General features: G+C 36.7%; 1 protein-coding gene across 1 annotated transcript; it reads right to left on the minus strand.

The window, feature by feature from the left end:
• Positions 1–6,001: 6,001 nt before the first annotated feature.
• Positions 6,002–15,663, minus strand: LOC119794511 (E3 ubiquitin-protein ligase TRIM21-like). The gene is made up of 10 exons (XM_038302127.1): positions 15,626–15,663; positions 12,286–12,516; positions 11,826–12,201; positions 11,630–11,725; positions 9,474–9,707; positions 9,126–9,273; positions 8,971–8,997; positions 8,760–8,824; positions 8,529–8,651; positions 6,002–7,309 (listed from the first exon to the last, which is right to left on the minus strand). Exons 2-10 carry the CDS (start codon positions 12,510–12,512, stop codon positions 6,923–6,925), a joined length of 1,683 nt encoding a protein of 560 aa, XP_038158055.1. The 5' UTR covers positions 12,513–12,516; positions 15,626–15,663; the 3' UTR covers positions 6,002–6,922.
• Between the last annotated feature and the right edge of the window lie 1,507 nt (positions 15,664–17,170).

The following is a 17,170-nucleotide window of genomic DNA, read 5'->3' on the forward strand; positions in this document are numbered from 1 at the left end:
CATCTCTCAGTTTGCTCAACAACATCTTTTAGACAACAGCAACAATGAGATGTCACCTGAAGTGATGGATGCAATCTGCCAAAGTCGTCTGGTTCGGACCCAAGTTGAAAGTCTTTTGGTTGAATCACTCTCAGCCAGGGCAGATGTAATTCCTGTGGATTACTCTGAAGAGGCACATGGACTTCCTGTTGTTCCTGTAATGTCTCATTCTGACCTAAAAGATCATCAGAGAGCTGATCCTACTGTCAGGGAAATTATCCATCAGTTGGAGTCAGGTGAAAAAATTCCCCCAACAGTCAGGAGTGAACTTCCAGAACTTCATCTTCTCCTTAGAGAATTTACAAAACTGGAGATGATTGATGGCATTCTTTACAGGAAACGGCAAGAAAATGAGCAACATGTATATCAACTGGTCCTTCCAGCAGACCTCCGTGAATCTGTTCTTCATAGTCTTCACAATGACATGGGCCACCCGGGAATAGAGCGAACCCTGGATCTTGTTAGAGCTCGATTCTATTGGCCTAGAATGGCTATGTATGTGGAGCAGAAAATAAAAGCATGTGGACGTTGTGTTCGTCGAAAGACTCTAACAGAGAGAGCTGCTCCACTAGTTAACATTCGGACTTCACGCCCACTGGAGCTCATTTGTATGGATTTTCTCAGTCTTGAACCTGATACCAGCAATACCAAAGACATTCTCATGTTGACAGATCATTTCACTAAGTTTGCCATTGCTATTCCAACACCGAATCAAAAGGCAAGAACGGTCGCCAAATGTCTTTTGGACAATTTCATTATCTATTTTGGAATTCCAGAAAGACTACATACAGATCAAGGATCTGATTTTGAGTCCAAATTGATAAAAGAGCTGTGTGCTATGACAGGAATTAAAAAGTGTCATACAACACCATACCATCCCAGAGGAAACCCTGTAGAAAGGTTTAATCGCACACTCTTAGCAATGTTGGGAACTCTTGAACCAAAACAGAAGTCAAAATGGAAAGAATATGTTAAACCTCTCGTTCATGCGTACAATTGTACCAGAAATGAAGTGACAGGATATAGTCCTTATGAACTTATGTTTGGACGCTGTCCTCGACTCCCGATTGATCTTGCTTTTGGTCTTCCTATCTGTGAAGAGAAATGTCCATCACATTCGCAGTATGTACAGAACCTGAAGTCACGGTTGAAAGAGAGTTATCAGATAGCATCAAAGAACTCTGCCAGAAGTGCTCAAAGAAACAAGACTCGGTTTGATCAGCGAGTTCTACCATCCAAGCTGGAAGTTGGAGACCGAGTACTTGTGCGGAATGTGAGACTCAGAGGTAAACACAAACTCTGTGATAAATGGGAGCAAGATGTATTTGTAGTGGTGAAGTGTGCTGGGGATCTCCCAGTTTATACGGTGAAACCAGAGTGCAAAGATGGCCCACTACGCACTCTACACAGAGACCTTCTTCTTCCATGTGGTTTTCTCCCCATGACAGATGCTGAAAGACACACTGAGACAGTTCCAGTCACAAAACCCCAGACACGTCAACACACCAAGAAATGTCAAGAATCTTCTGAGGACTCTGCAGAAGGTGAGAACTGTGAGCAAGAAGAGATTCCATTCTATCTAGTTCCACCTCCATTAGAATTTAAAATGGAGAAACCACTCAGACAGTCATCACCTCCTTATGATGAAGAAAACTCTGTTGTTCCCACAGTTTCTCCAGTGGAAAAACAACCTGTTGAAATTCTTTCAGATTCTGAGAGTTTGAAGTCAGTTGTTGAAGTGGAATCAATTGAACCAGAATCTAGTGTCAAAGAGCAACCTGATGTTTCTGCAGAACAAGTTCCACCTCATCCTGAAGACTTACCTGATCCAGGCAGCCCCGTTGGTGAAACTGTTCCTGTTCCTGATTCTGAAATTTCTTTGAACAGATCCCCAAACCTTGATGGCATAAATCAAATTGATGACATTTCTCTAAGACGATCAACACGTCACAGAGTGGCGCCTAAACGGCTTCAATATACTACTTTAGGCAATCCGCTTATTTCAGTTGTTCAAACTTTATTGCACAGTTTGTCTGATGCTTTAGTTTTGACACCCACCACTTCCAGCAATGTTCACATTGTTTAATGTTTACATGTCACGGGACGTGCATGATTTAAAGGGGGGAGGGTGTAACCCAGGGTGAAAACTGCCCTTAGTCCCGCCTTACTGCCCCATTGGTTAGAGTGACAGTCAGTCACACAGTGCATGCAGCCAATTGACACACCTGAGACAATTATTTAGGCTTGCTCCAGCTTTCCCTAGTCAGATGTGAGAGGGAGAGCTGGAGACAAAGGAGCTACAGGTTGGTGTTCCCAAACAATCAGTTTCTCTTTGTTTGTAATGCACTGTTTAACCTCACAATATAAAAATCATGTAGATCCGAGAAATCCAGTGAGTTTGGAGCCTTGGAGCTGCCATACTCATCTTTTATTGGAATTGGTGAGTAGAGAGCAAAATGTTTGTTGTTTTAGCATGTTGGTGGCAGCAAATGCTAAGTGTGATCAATTGTTGTAATCCAACTGTAAGATAATGAGATAAATGTTCTTTATTTGGTCTGATAAGATTTTGCATTTATTTCTGTGTGAAACTGGAAAAGTCTAGTTAACTAGCCGGCTGGAAATTTACTGGTCATTCTTCAACTTAAATATCTGGATAATCCAACCATGGATTTCTGAATGTGTGTCGGTCAGACTCTGGACTGATCAGCGGGGAATTTAAGACCAGTTGTGCACAAACAAAAGAAGGATTGCCACAGTACTGTGTATATATTTGTTTTTGTATTTATTTTGGGTTCTATGTTTGTTGTCTTGTATTGTTTACTTTAAATTTGTCTAATACATGGTATTGAAAGCAGTTTTGTGTCATTTTATTGATTACTGACAACGGCTCCAGTAGACGAATTCTAGTCTTCTGAATTTCTTCCATCTAGTCCTTTTACAATTTGAATAGTGCTACATTAGGCCTGACGTCTCAGGTTCAGAAAGACATATTTGCGGTCAACTATGACAGAAAAGAGACTATCAAGTTTGGTTGAACTCAAATCAAAACGCACAAAGGCATTGGATCTAAATAAGGTTGTGTAGCGTTTTGCTGAGCAACATGGAAATCGCTGCATTCAGCTGTTATAGTCATGTTAACTTTATGTTCTGCTCTCTGGTGAGCCTTTACAGAGCTGCTACATTTTGTTTTGGCACCTGAGAAAATCTGATATTTCCTTTAATAAAACCAAAAGTGTTAAAAGTAAAAAATGTGATACTGGTGTAAATCCTGCTTAATATGAAGCAGTGTTGTTGTTTCTTTTTTTGTATATATAATATGAAACTATCCAGAAATGACCCGTATGAACCTACTCACAAGCAAAATGTATTTTTATGTTGCTTCTTTTCAGATTTGTGGAGATTTTGATGTAACATACAGAACCCGCCTTTTTGTTGATTTGTTGATACAGCAGTATGGAGGACCAACTCTGCCATATTTAAAAATAAATACAGAAATAAATAAATGCTTAATAAATAAATAAGCATACAATTAATTGCCACCAAAAATACAAACAACAAATAAATGTAAGTAGAAATTAAGTTATACAGCTAGTCATAAAGGTATATAACTCTTTTAATTGGCTTATTTATTTCTTTGCCTTTTTAATATTTACCTTATTTATTTTTTCGTCATTTATTATCTTCAACTTCATTTTTAAATTACTTATATTTTTAAGTATTTATTTATGTGCATGTTATCATATTTTTGTCTGTTTTATTCTTCCTTTGTGTTTTTTTACCCTAGTTATTTCTTCGCCGCTATTTCTTTCTGCCTGCCCTTTTAACATTTCTGCCTGCCATTATAATATAATTTCTAATTACATTTATTTGTTGATTGTATTTTTGGTGGCAATTAATTGTATGCTTATTTATTTATTGAGCATTTATTTATTTCTGTATTTATTTTTAAATATGGCGGAGTTGGTCCTCCATATACAGCTCTATCTACAGCATATTAACATGCATGAAATGTCCCTTTCATGTTGCCTTAACTGCTGTATGTCAAGTTACTGAGGAACAAATGGGGTAAATCTGTGTTCAGAGTAAACATTACATAGATGTCCAGTACCTTGTTCGGGTGCCTTGACCCATTTATTTCTACTGTGTAGTGATGCTCACTTTAATACAGCTCAGTCCATAGATTTCTTTCTATAGTTTCTTCTTGTGCAAATGCTGCAAAGCTGCCTCTCTGACAGTCAATCTCACACATCTGCGACTCAGCACCTGTGTCTTACCTTAATACCTTTCCTGTCATAAGGCCCCTCTAGAAGTAATGTTATCATTCTTCTATCTCCTATTAAGTGAGATCACATTGTACGATGTATTAATATGAACTGTTTCACATGAAACACTAGTACTGTACATACTATTCTCACCAAACTGTGATAACTGTGATTAAATTCAGTGTAAACAAATGCCATATGTTGCCACCCCTAAAAAATTCCTGCCCCCCTCTTGCCACCCCATAAATATTTTTCTAGATCCGCCCCTGCTCCCGACTACACAGAAAAAATAAACTTCTGCAAATTCACACTAAGAAATATAAACGAATATTTCATAGGACCAGATGAGATCATTATAATAATGAATTGCCTTTTATGTTTGAGCTGGCTCTTAATAGGACTGTTAATAAGCAAAGTCAATCATCCATCACGGTGAGAACCATGAGAGAACGAATTTCACTTGTGTTCTGGGTTTCACAGCATCCGGGTTAAAACTGATAATGATTTCTAAGCGGATGACCAGGCCAAGAGAAGAGATCCCAAGCGGCATAAAGTCAACCAGAAAGGGTGGCTGATGCAAGGCGTAATGAAGGAGTGGCTGCAAGAGTGCTAAGGGAAGCGACCTTAGCAACCATGTTTATCTGTATTTTAGTTGTTTCTTTCTTTAGATTACGCACTATATACTATAATTTTAACACAAAGATACATAATGTTTAAAATGAGTATATTTATGTTTAAATCCAAAGCCAAAACAGTTAGCTCCCTGACGTAGTATAGGATCCCATTTACGGAGCAGATCGAGCACAGACGACTGATAAAACAAAAAGGATTTTAAGGCATTTATTTTCTCAGGAATTACATTATTAACCTTTAACAGGTTATAGTTTAGTAGCTTACCATATTTTGGGAGGGAAAAGCATAATTTAGGTCTTTTTTACCAAATAAAATCGAGGGCGACCTGTATGTATATCTGGATGCACATGCGCAAATGAGCTGATGGTGAGAACAAGGAAGGAATGACTGACTTTTCTTCTTGTTAAAGCATAAACTGCACCTTAGGCCAAAAGGTAAACTGAATCTATTTTTTTCTGGTGTCCTGCAGGTTATTGTTATAGAATACATTTGCTACTCATTTAAACAGCACGGTGCATGTTTAGTACTTGTAGTTACCAGTAGTTGAGCAAATAGATGTATTTAAATTTGTAGCAGTAGCTTGCTTTTCAAACTGTTCATAAAAGAGAGTTGTTCCCAAACAGCAGTCTTTTTCCTGGTAATACAGCTTTGTGCATATTCTCTTACATATGGTAATTAACCACTAAAACACCTGCAGCTTTAAATCAGGTGCGCCTAATGTATGAACAAAACAAGATTTTCCCCCTAATTTTAGCTTGTGCATTTAACAATTCTTTGCATACATAATTTTTTATTAAGGAATTTATGATATAATCCTTTGCTTTTAAAAATCCCAAAGTCTTTGTTTACTCACAGTTTAAAAGTAGAGTAGATATATTTTTAAAATACATCTGATGCATGAACATTCCTTTGAGATGATAGACAGGGTGGTGTTTAATTTTGCTAAAAATAATAGTCTAAACAGAACTGTACTCTTAACTTCATCAAGAATTTATTTGTAAAGAACAATGTTTGCACGTCGTGCATGTGCAGTCATGTTGCACAACCAGTACATGGTTTTCTCTTCCTTTATAAAAAAGACTTTATTAATCATAATTAACCGATGTGCATCAGTCGGATGCATAGGTAAATGACCCCACACTGTCACGCTATATTTATACAGTTCGTTCTAAACATTTAAAAATTAATCAGTTATTCTCTTGTTTCAAAGTGATACATTTTTCCAATGTTAAATTACTCAAGCTTCCTAAAAAACAAACATAAAAAAAGCTGTGTGTAGAAAAAAAATTAAATGAACATTAAAATACGTGAAGCTATGCTTCTAATGCAAGAAAAACAAAAACATGATGGAAAGACAGAGAACGAGGATTAATAAGCTGTAAAACCAGATTATCCACTGTTACTGGCTTTGCTGCCAACAATGTTTGGTAACCAAGCATAAAAACTGGAGCACGAAGCTGCTGGTTCCAGGAAGATAAAGAAGCAATAAAGTCCCTAAGATTGACATATACATTTTAAACAAAGGGTATAAAAGTGACAGAATACATACTGACAAATCCGGGTATGTAAGGTATTTGATGTACACTTGCTTTGCTTCATTTGGAAAAGCTGCAAGAAGCATGCCAGCAGTTTTTAAAATATTGTCATGAAAATGCAAACTGTCGGTTGGTTCTTAAAGGAAAAGTCCGGTCACCAAGGAATAACCAATGGGTCATTATTTACACCTAAAACTAATCAGTTTGCATTGATTTAATGAATTAAGAGTTAATCAGTACAAAAATAAAAACAATATTTTTCACTGAGGCCGTGACCGGCCATTTTTCGTTGTTGGATTGCTAACTTGAAGAGGGAGAATTTTCCTTTAAGTTTTTCCAACATACTCAATGGGTTACTAATAAAAAACATAAAAAGTTTAACAAAGGTTAACCAACTGCTTGTGAAAACCTTTAAAATGCTGTAAACCTTATATCTCTTTCACTGAATTAAGTTTAGTGCACTGCAGTCTCTAGAGTGAGCCCAGTTTCCACCGGACAGATAATCAGTGGCACTGTGTTCTTCCCATTGTCATGAAGGCAGGGATTAAAGTACGGGTAGACAGGCTCTGTAAAACAACACCCTTTGTAGGTGTAGATATGACTCTTTGTATCTGCATTGTAGAATGACACCGATCCATCTTCATAGTCCAAGTAAACGCCCACTTTCGATGGGATTTCCTGAAGCTTTAGGATAACGGATGGTCCAGCACAGGCCCGAAGACTCTCACCCTTCCTCCTGCAGATCGCCCAGTAACCGTTGTCTGGACGGACAGTAATGGAGCCCTTCCTGTTAATGGACTCCTTGGCTACACCAAGATCCCAGTCGGTTTTATCTCCTACCTGTAAAACAAATGCAGAGCACAGAACTAAAGCACGGATGTAACTGCATAAGGAAATTGCTAAATTATTACACAGATCTTTCAAATGAATAATTCCTTAAAACACACTTTAGGAAAACTATTTCTGATAATTGCTACAGCGGTCTGTCCAGAGCGTATACTACATCCCAACCATGGACCTTGTTGAAATATGCTGTTTTGCCATAATATATGTTTTTGAGTAACAAAAAGTACTATTTGTCACAGGGCCAATCCTTTTGACAAACAGGAGATTGAGGATATGACGCCACTGAAATGTTTCTTTGTAGATGAAGCAGCAAAAATCAATCACAAGAATGATGAGCGGCATATGTCATTCTATTATAAGACAAAACAAAAACCACAAACGTACTGTAAAAATTAAGGCTTATAAAGAATGCTTGTTAAAGAGGCATTACAGCATTTCCTTATAATACTGCCACCTGTGGCCAAAACACAGAACTGCAGCTCTCTTCTGTTTGTTTTAATAGCTCAGTGTTCTTTATTTGTTCAATGATCTCTGTTTTTATTTTTTATTCATTTTACGGAGTGGAGTTGCCACTGGTGTCTGAGCATCCATAAAATCCACCTTGATTATAACACTGATTGCTAGGTCAGACAGATATAACATGAACATAAACTTGACATCACATCCACAAACAGCTCCAGAACTTCTGACCCAAAGTCAAATGAGGAAAATAGGCTACAATCTTATATATGCATCGGCGCTGATCTACTGAGGAGCCAGTCTGCTCATCAAATGATGTTTTAGTGGTAAAGGGTAAAAAAAAAAAAGTCTATTTTAAAGATATTGTTCAATAAAAGCTTTATTTCTCTTTAAACTTTTGAGCTTTCTAAGCCTGAGTTTACTTTCTTGTCTGAATAAAATTAAATTGACCAGCAGCTCAATGTCTGATCCTTTGAGTCTCTGCCAGACTACTTACGGATAAGTGTGATACTTACCCAAATGAAATAAAATACTCTATAGATACAAAATTCCAAGCCTTTTGATGCAGCTGGTTATTTTGTTATAATCATTGTTAATAAAACATGCATGATAAACATTTACATTTTAACTTTTTTGTTGTAGTTTCCATCAATATTCAAGATCTAAATTATCTCCACATATGACTTGTTTTTACCACAGTATTTGACTGTGTAGTGTTTGCAGTTCAGCAATGGGTCTAACTCTAAAAACCTACCTTAACCACCCAATATCTCCTCCCAAATGTGTAGCTTTGCTGCCCCAGGACGGCAACACAGGAATCGAACCTGCGGGGGTCCTTAGGGAGCGACTGTATTCCTTGCTGGCCGCTCAGGCTCACCTATGGATCACCAGGAGATTATTACATATTAGCAACAAAAACACTGACATCCAAAAGTCTGAGAAGGGTTTATAGTGACAGACGAAAGCGTCTCACTGTGAAACACACCTTTTTACCATCGGGGGACAGAAGCAACCAGTTAGCAGCAGTTCTAGGATCCAGAGTCACATCCACTAAAAATAGATGGATATAAAGAATGGAAACGTCACTCAGTATCAATAAAGTTTCAATCAATAAAAACAAAATTGTTCAGATGCAGAAGTTTGAGACAATTTATAAACTATAGTAAAGGAACCCTCTTAAAGATTCACATGCATACCTGCATAATTGCCAATCTTGTTGATTTCTGAAAAGAAAGAGGGAAAAAAAAGGTTTTAAAATTATTCAGTGAATTATCTTGGATGCAACATGGTCAAATCTTTATAAAAGACTACATGAAGCGTTTTCTGTTATGTCAATTGAATAAGTACTGACCTTCTGCACAAAGGTTATTTTCCAATTCCCGGCACAAGTCCACCAGCTTGGAGAAACTTGCCCTGACACTTCTAATGTAAATATCAGGCTCAACACTGACCTCAGACCAGTTTGTGGATGATGGAGGAGAAGTCAGGCATGGGAAGCTCTGGAATAGTAAATTCCGAATGCAAAATTTTTTTACGTTTATTAGGCAGAAAAATGCTGCTGTTATATATTTCTAACAGGACAAGCAGAGTGAATTAATATCTCATGTGTCTAATTTGCTGCTAAATTTAACCTGCAATCACATTAAAACAAGTAGTGCTTTATGAAAGATTAGTTTACATTATGGTTAAAATGTCTGACCTGCAGGAGATGAAGCTGGTCCTTGGTGTCCTTCAGATATTGCAGCTCACTGCATCTCCTCTGCAGTTCATCGATCTCCTGGTTGAGCTCTTCTATTAGGTCTTCTCCTCTCCTCTTTGCTGCTTCATGCTTCTCTTCAATCTCCTCTATGAGCAGAGCTTGGTTTCTCTCAATGGCCTTTATTGCCATGCTGGCAATATGAGCACTAGTTTGTATCTCTTTGTCTTTATCAATCTGCAAAAAAAGGAAACAGAATTATCTAGAAGTCTTTTTCATTTTCATGAAATTACCCTAAGCTTTTTGAGATTGAACACAATTTGTTGCCAGAATATATTTCAAAACGTCACTTTATGCTTACATCTTATTATACTTATTATATTTGTTACCCAATGAAAACATCACAACCTATACTTCCTGTAGCAATAAGTAGTTGAGACAAATTATTGATAACTGAACATAACCCTGATTGGTTTTGTTCCAAACGAAGCAGTTGGGATCTTTTAAAGCTCTGCATAAGTACAGGTCAGTCCAATCAAAGGTACAGGTTCAGATCTAAAGTCATTTTTTTCTAAATTATCTGTTTTTTATACTAGACCAAACTTTTCTTCTCACATATTTGACTAATCTACAGTCTATTGTTTTTGTTTTCTGCTTCTCTGCTTCTCTGCAGAGACCTGTTCAAATGCAGCTCAATCAAATGCTCAATATGAAAGATCAAAACTATGAATTGAAATTTTTTTCAGTAACTTTGTTCTCGGGTGATTCATTGAACTACGTCAAAGATTTTACAAGGTGAGTCATAAACAAGTCTGATCAAAAACAAAGTGAAGATGCTAATGTTTGTTCACTAATTCAATTAATTGCTACATAGTAGGAATATGTGAAAGAACATGAGGAACATTTTTCCAAAATATAGCCTCAGGGTTTAGTTACATGCATTTTTAGAGTCCTGTTGTTACCTTGCAGCAACTAAAATGTAATAATAATAATTAAATTACTAATGAGTTTTACTTATCACACAAATGTTCACCATATTTTACCTATAAACCATTTCACTTCCTACATTGTATTGATATTACCGTAATTATGCAATGTCAATTCTTTAATGACATAAAAAGCCATTACGGAGGTTTTTTTAATGTTACTGCCACCTGTGGCGAAAACATAGAAGTGCAGCGCCCCTCTGTGGTTCTCGTAATGAGGCTGCTATTGGTGTCTGATATGAGCTGGGCAGCGGAATTTCCCAAAAAAAGTAATAAAAAAATTGTAAAAATAATGCTTTAAATATTTGCTAGTTTTTACCCATCTAACATGGATGGGATTGACGTCACATCCGTTAAACAGTGCGGCAACCACTGACCCGAAGTACATTACTGAAAAATAGGCCATAAGCTTATAGATGCATCGGTGCTGAATTGCCAAGGTGTCAGTTTGCTCACTTAACAAGGTTTTAGTCACAAATAAAAAGGCTATTTTGGACATACTTTTTAGTGAACACGTACATAATGTCTCTTTAACTTGACTCAAGATCACGGACAAAAAAAAAACTTGAAAAAAATTAACCAGAACATATCTTGGATGTACATTTTCAATAAATACAGTTTTTATGTTGCAAAAGCCCAATAGTGCAAAATAAATGCACTTCTTTTGAGAAAATGGTAGAGCTTAAAGTGAAAATCCACGTTTGTCAAGTTCAGTCATTTTCTTTTACTGTTATCCGCAATTCAACTGAAAGTCAAACTATGGTTTCCTGTTAACCAAATTCTTTCAGTTCCCGAAATGCCTTTACCTGCTTTGTGGACTTTCAAAAAAACAAACAAAAAATACATTTATGGCTGAATTATTGTCTACTTGAAAGATGGTGTTACTGCTCATGTATTTTCAAAACAAGATGATAAAACAGCCCAAATGTCATATCCTTACAGAAAGTTATGTGAGAAAAAAAAATTCAGATAAAAAAATGTAAGGTAAGAAAAGCAATCTTATTAAACCAGATAAGATTAAACTGGCAGAATTCACTACAAATAGCTCTCCTGATCATACACTGGTATCGTACTGACATTGTAATAATGTATACATTGCAATACGTTTATTGAAAACTTTTAATTTAGCAAAAGATACTTTGAACTCAATCTTAAATGAAATAAAAGCCTTACCCTGCTCAGCTCTATAGAGTTCTTGAGCTCCTCACATCTTTTGAGCCTGTTTTGAATCATTTGTTGAATCTCAGATTGAGCCACCTTCAAATGTGCCTGGAAAAGAGTTAAAATTATAGCATTGATTAATACAGTTTGATTCATTAGGATAGTAGTAGATAGTTTGGAATTATGACGGGTATTTATTATGGGTTACCTTGATCCTCCTGCTCTCTTTCTCCATAGGAACGATTTCATGTTGCTTATGGTCTCTCTCAGTGCAGCTCCGACAAACAGGAGTCTGGTCCTTTTTGCAGAACATCTCCAGCGGCCTGTTGTGTTTTCTGCAGAGGTGTCTTGTGCTAAAGGTGGCCGGATCCGTCAGACTATGCTTCATCATCACCGGATCCCTCAGATGAGGGGCCAGGTGCTTTTCACAATAAGATGCTTGGCAGACCAGGCATGACTTCACTGCTGTCAGCTTGTTTTCTCTGCAGATGTCGCAAGCTATAGTGTCAGATTTCAAGGACCGTCTGGAGGAATTTTTCCTTGGTGCTGGCTCTGGTTTGCAATCTTGTTTTGTTTTTATAGATCTTTGTGTTAAAAAAGAACATATGTTTAATAAAATGGAAAACAGACATATTTAATATGCTTAAAATATTGTACTAGCTCCATACCTTTTGTATTGTTCTGTAATGTCTTTCAAGCCTACATTCACCCTGAGGGTTGGTCGGGTTTGGAATGCCTTTTTGCAAAGTGGACATTCACATTTGCGGCTCGCATCCCAGAAACCCTGAATACAATCCATGCAGAAGTTGTGGCCACATGGGATAGACACCGGATCGGTGAAACTATCCATGCAAATGACGCACAGAACTTGGTCCTGAGTCAGAATAAATGCCATGTTTCTGGGTAAGAAAACAAGAGATTCAAGGTTACCTTTTCATGGAAGTGAGAGGCAGATAAAATAAAATATGCTTTATTCTGTTTGCAAGAAAAAACTGTGGTTATTACCTAACAATTAAAAGAGTTGTGAACGTTAACAAACAAAAAAAATAAAATAAACTAGTGAGTGTTTTATTATATTACAGACCATATGATTTTTTTTTTTTTTTTTTTTACATTTCACAAATGAAATTACAGTGGACCTTTACATGTTAATTATTTTTAAAAGGTAAAAAAATATATACTAGTTATTAATAAAAACTAAGTTTCTCATTATATAATACATCTAAATAAATAAATGAATATGCATAGTCAGATTTTTTATCCTGAAATCCTCACAAGCAAAGTGTCAAGAAAGTTCATATTATTTAACACTTTTATCCATTTTCTGAGTTAAATTCGGTTTAGGTATTAATTGACTTTGAGTACAAAGTACTTTTTAATCTCAAAGGAGGATAAATATGTTGCAAATTTTACTCTCAAAGGGTCACTGTATGTTGTGTGGAGCGGGAGCAGGCAAGATGCAGACCTGAATGGTGTAGCTAAAGCAAACGTAGATAATGATGGCAGTTTTGTTAAAAATTTTCCCTGGGACAAATTTATTCATATTTATGTTTCAATTTTCCCATCTGACTAATTTCTATGCATGTTTACTACGTCTGCTCGTAATCACAATTTCTTAATAATAAATACTGTACCATTAATCACATCCTCATGATTCTAAAATAAATGCATCGTATTTGGATCTAGCGTTTTTCTGCAGCCATGCTGAGTCTAATTAAACATCTTTGTAGGAGAAATTTCATTACTGATTTTAATGCAGAACATGTGAATGCGAGCAACATTTCATAAGGCGCATTACGAAATAAAGCAAAACAAATAGAGACAGTAACAAATGTCTGCTTTTGACTTTTCAAATATAAAGTTTTGGTTATGTTAATTATGGGACAGTGTCTTGCAAAAAAAATATATATATATCTAAATTTCCTGATGATTATTTCTAGCATGTACCACGCTTAGTCCAGCACATGCTGTAATCCCCTTTCTGATTTTTCATAAACTCCTCCATTCAGTTATGTTTTTTATTTTTTTATTTTAACACACCCAGGAGATCTCAAGATTACTATACAAAAAAAAAAAAATAATAATAAAAGAAAGAATAATATCCTGCAGATTTCTCAGGCATATACGAAACAGTTCTGCTCATATTCACACCTGGAAGGTTTTGAAACATGCACAGGACTGCAGGAGGAGAATGCCAGTGTAAATCACATTGTTTTTAGGTTTCACAATTTTGGTGACCTTTTTCAAAAATGCAATTATCTATTTTTTAAATATCCAAAATAAAGCATGGCCATTATGCAAGGTACAAAAACTGACAATGTCTTACCTGTAGCAGCCTTCACCAAGTGTGTGACTGTTGCAGCACCAACTGACTGTTATGACACTAAGACATATGGGTAAGCTACTCCCACAAGGGCATAAAGAGCAACTTGTTACTCCAGTTTTCCTGTCCGCTCTAAGTTTCATTAACTGAGAAATCCTTTAAAGACTTCCTTTTTTACTATGTTTGCTCTCATAACAGCACACAGAAAAGATTAAGAAAAGATTAAGAAAAGTATATCCGTATGGGTTAAAAGGATGGGCTATTTTAAAGAGATGGGCTTTCTGACTAGTTTTGGTCAGCATGTAATAGAGGGACTAAAGACCCTGCACCCCATGGTGATGACTGGTGGAGCAGAAAGGAGGCTGAATGCATGGCAATGAGGACCAGTAGGTGAAATAAATCTGGAGGGATGAGATTATGAATAGCTTCGAGAGTGAGTAAAATAATTTTGCAGAGGATGCAGGATTTAAACAAGAGCCATGAAAGCTTCTGCAGGACAGGAGTGATCTGATTATAAGAAGGATTTTTGATGACAACACAGACGTCCAATCTCTAAACCATCCGTAGGTTGAGAGCAAGAAAAGAAACTAATCAGATTTACTAAAACGATTTTTGTGTCAACAAGGAAGAGCTCTTTTTTTCCTCTGTTTCAATTCAGAAAATATTGAAAACTAGTGATCGAGCTCCTTAAAACAAATTATAAGGTAGAGGGTTAGAGGTAGAGGGTGGGGATATTGGAGCTTTCTTTGGAGTACAGCTGGGTTTCATAAGCTTAGAAATAAAACCTGATCCCAAATTTGCAGAAGATGTGGCCCAGAGAAAGAACATAAATAATTGGAGGGGCCCAAGGACGGAACCTTGGGGCACACCACTATACCCTGGTTAGGAATGAGAATGAAAACATTGAATTTGAATGAACTGTGTGCAGCCAGAGATGTATGATACGAACCAGTCTAAAGGGGTATCAGAAATGCAACTGATGTTAGTCTGTAGGATGGAAAGATCAGGGATTTCAAAGGCTGCACTCTGGTCGAGAGGAAAAAGGACAGTAATGGAGCCCTTCCTGTTAATGGACTCCTTGGCTACACCAAGATCCCAGTCGGTTTTATCTCCTACCTGTAAAACTAATGCAGAGCACAGACCTAAAGCACTGATGTAACTCCATAAGGAAATTGCTAAATTATTACACAGATCTTTCAAATGAATAATTTCTTAAAACACACTTTAGGAAAACTATTTGGGACGGTGTCTTGCAAAAAAAAAAAAAAAATCTAAATTTCCTGACGATTATTTCTAGCATGTACCATGCTTAGTCCAGCACATGCTGTAATCCCCTTTCTAATGTTTCATAAACTCCTCCATTCAGTTCTGTTTTTTATTTTTTTTTATTTTAACACACCCAGGAGATCTCAAGATTACTATAAAAAAAAAAAAAAATAATAATAAAAGAAAGAATAATATCCTGCAGATTTCTCAGGCATATACGAAACAGTTCTGCTCATATTCACACCTGGAAGGTTTTGAAACATGCACAGGACTGCAGGAGGAGAATGCCAGTGTAAATCACATTGTTTTTAGGTTTCACAATTTTGGTGACCTTTTTCAAAAATGCAATTATCTATTTTTTAAATATCCAAAATAAAGCATGGCCATTATGCAAGGTACAAAAACTGACAATGTCTTACCTGTAGCAGCCTTCACCAAGTGTGTGACTGTTGCAGCACCAACTGACTGTTATGACACTAAGACATATGGGTAAGCTACTCCCACAAGGGCATAAAGAGCAACTTGTTACTCCAGTTTTCCTGTCCGCTCTAAGTTTCATTAACTGAGAAATCCTTTAAAGACTTCCTTTTTTACTATGTTTGCTCTCATAACAGCACACAGAAAAGATTAAGAAAAGATCAAGAAAAGTATATCCGTATGGGTTAAAAGGATGGGCTATTTTAAAGAGATGGGCTTTCTGACTAGTTTTGGTCAGCATGTAATAGAGGGACTAAAGACCCTGCACCCCATGGTGATGACTGGTGGAGCAGAAAGGAGGCTGAATGCATGGCAATGAGGACCAGTAGGTGAAATAAATCTGGAGGGATGAGATTATGAATAGCTTCGAGAGTGAGTAAAATAATTTTGCAGAGGATGCAGGATTTAAACAAGAGCCATGAAAGCTTCTGCAGGACAGGAGTGATCTGATTATAAGAAGGATTTTTGATGACAACACAGACGTCCAATCTCTAAACCATCCGTAGGTTGAGAGCAAGAAAAGAAACTAATCAGATTTACTAAAACGATTTTTGTGTCAACAAGGAAGAGCTCTTTTTTTCCTCTGTTTCAATTCAGAAAATATTGAAAACTAGTGATTGAGCTCCTTAAAACAAATTATAAGGTAGAGGGTTAGAGGTAGAGGGTGGGGATATTGGAGTTTTGTTTGGAGAACAGCCGGGTTTTCATAAGCTTAGAAATAAAACCTGATCCGAAATTTGCAGAAGATGTGGCCCAGAGAAAGAACATAAATAATTGGAGGGGCCCAAGGATGGAACCTTGGGGCACACCAGTATACCCTGGTTAGGAATGAGAATGAAAACATTGAATTTGAATGAACTGTGTGCAGCCAGAGATGTATGATACGAACCAGTCTAAAGGGGTATCAGAAATGAAACTGATATTAGTCTGTAGGATGGAAAGATCAGGGATTTCAAAGGCTGCACTCTGGTCGAGAAGAAAAAGGACAAATAAAACATCAGTCAGCAGTGAGGAGGAGTATCTTTTTAAAAAAAATCCTGTGGTAGTTTCCAAAATCAAATTAAAACTCTTTATCCAACCTTTTGTATGGTCAATTTAATTTCAGTTGACTGGTGACTGTTTTAAAAAAAACTTTGAATATGAAGGGTAGATTACAGATAGGATGAAGATTTTTGAAGTGTGAGGTGTCGAGACCTGTTCTTTTAGTGACAGGAGTAATGGTCACAGGTTTAAATGCAGCAATGGCAACACAGAAGACAAAGAGTAGTGGATAATAATGCTGGTAATGATTGACATCAGAGAGAGAGAAACAGGTTTTAATAGGGAATGCCATTAAAAGATCAACATAGCAGGAAGATGTCAACATCAGAGAGGAGGGAAAATAACAAGAAGGAAGGTAACAAGAGTCCAACAGACTTGCTGGAGCAATGGTTTGGCCAAAGCACCTGATGGAAAAATCATTTTGGTTGAAACGATTTTACTAAGTA

The sequence above is a fragment of the Cyprinodon tularosa genome, unplaced genomic scaffold (genome assembly GCF_016077235.1).
Source record: "Cyprinodon tularosa strain WSP-4 unplaced genomic scaffold, ASM1607723v1 ctg482, whole genome shotgun sequence".
In the NCBI taxonomy this organism is placed as follows: Eukaryota; Metazoa; Chordata; class Actinopteri; order Cyprinodontiformes; family Cyprinodontidae; genus Cyprinodon; species Cyprinodon tularosa.

Bases quoted from the DNA above. Each gene is read 5' to 3' on its own strand.
- LOC119794511 (XM_038302127.1), bottom strand. From the start codon at position 12,512: ATGGCATTTATTCTGACTCAGGACCAAGTTCTGTGCGTCATTTGCATG. The intron at 8,652-8,759 runs GTGTGTTTCACA...GGTGATCCATAG, and splicing joins TGTCCCCCGATGGTAAAAAG to GTGAGCCTGAGCGGCCAGCA. The intron at 7,310-8,528 runs GTAGGTTTTTAG...TTTGTTTTACAG, and splicing joins GGAGATATTGGGTGGTTAAG to GTAGGAGATAAAACCGACTG.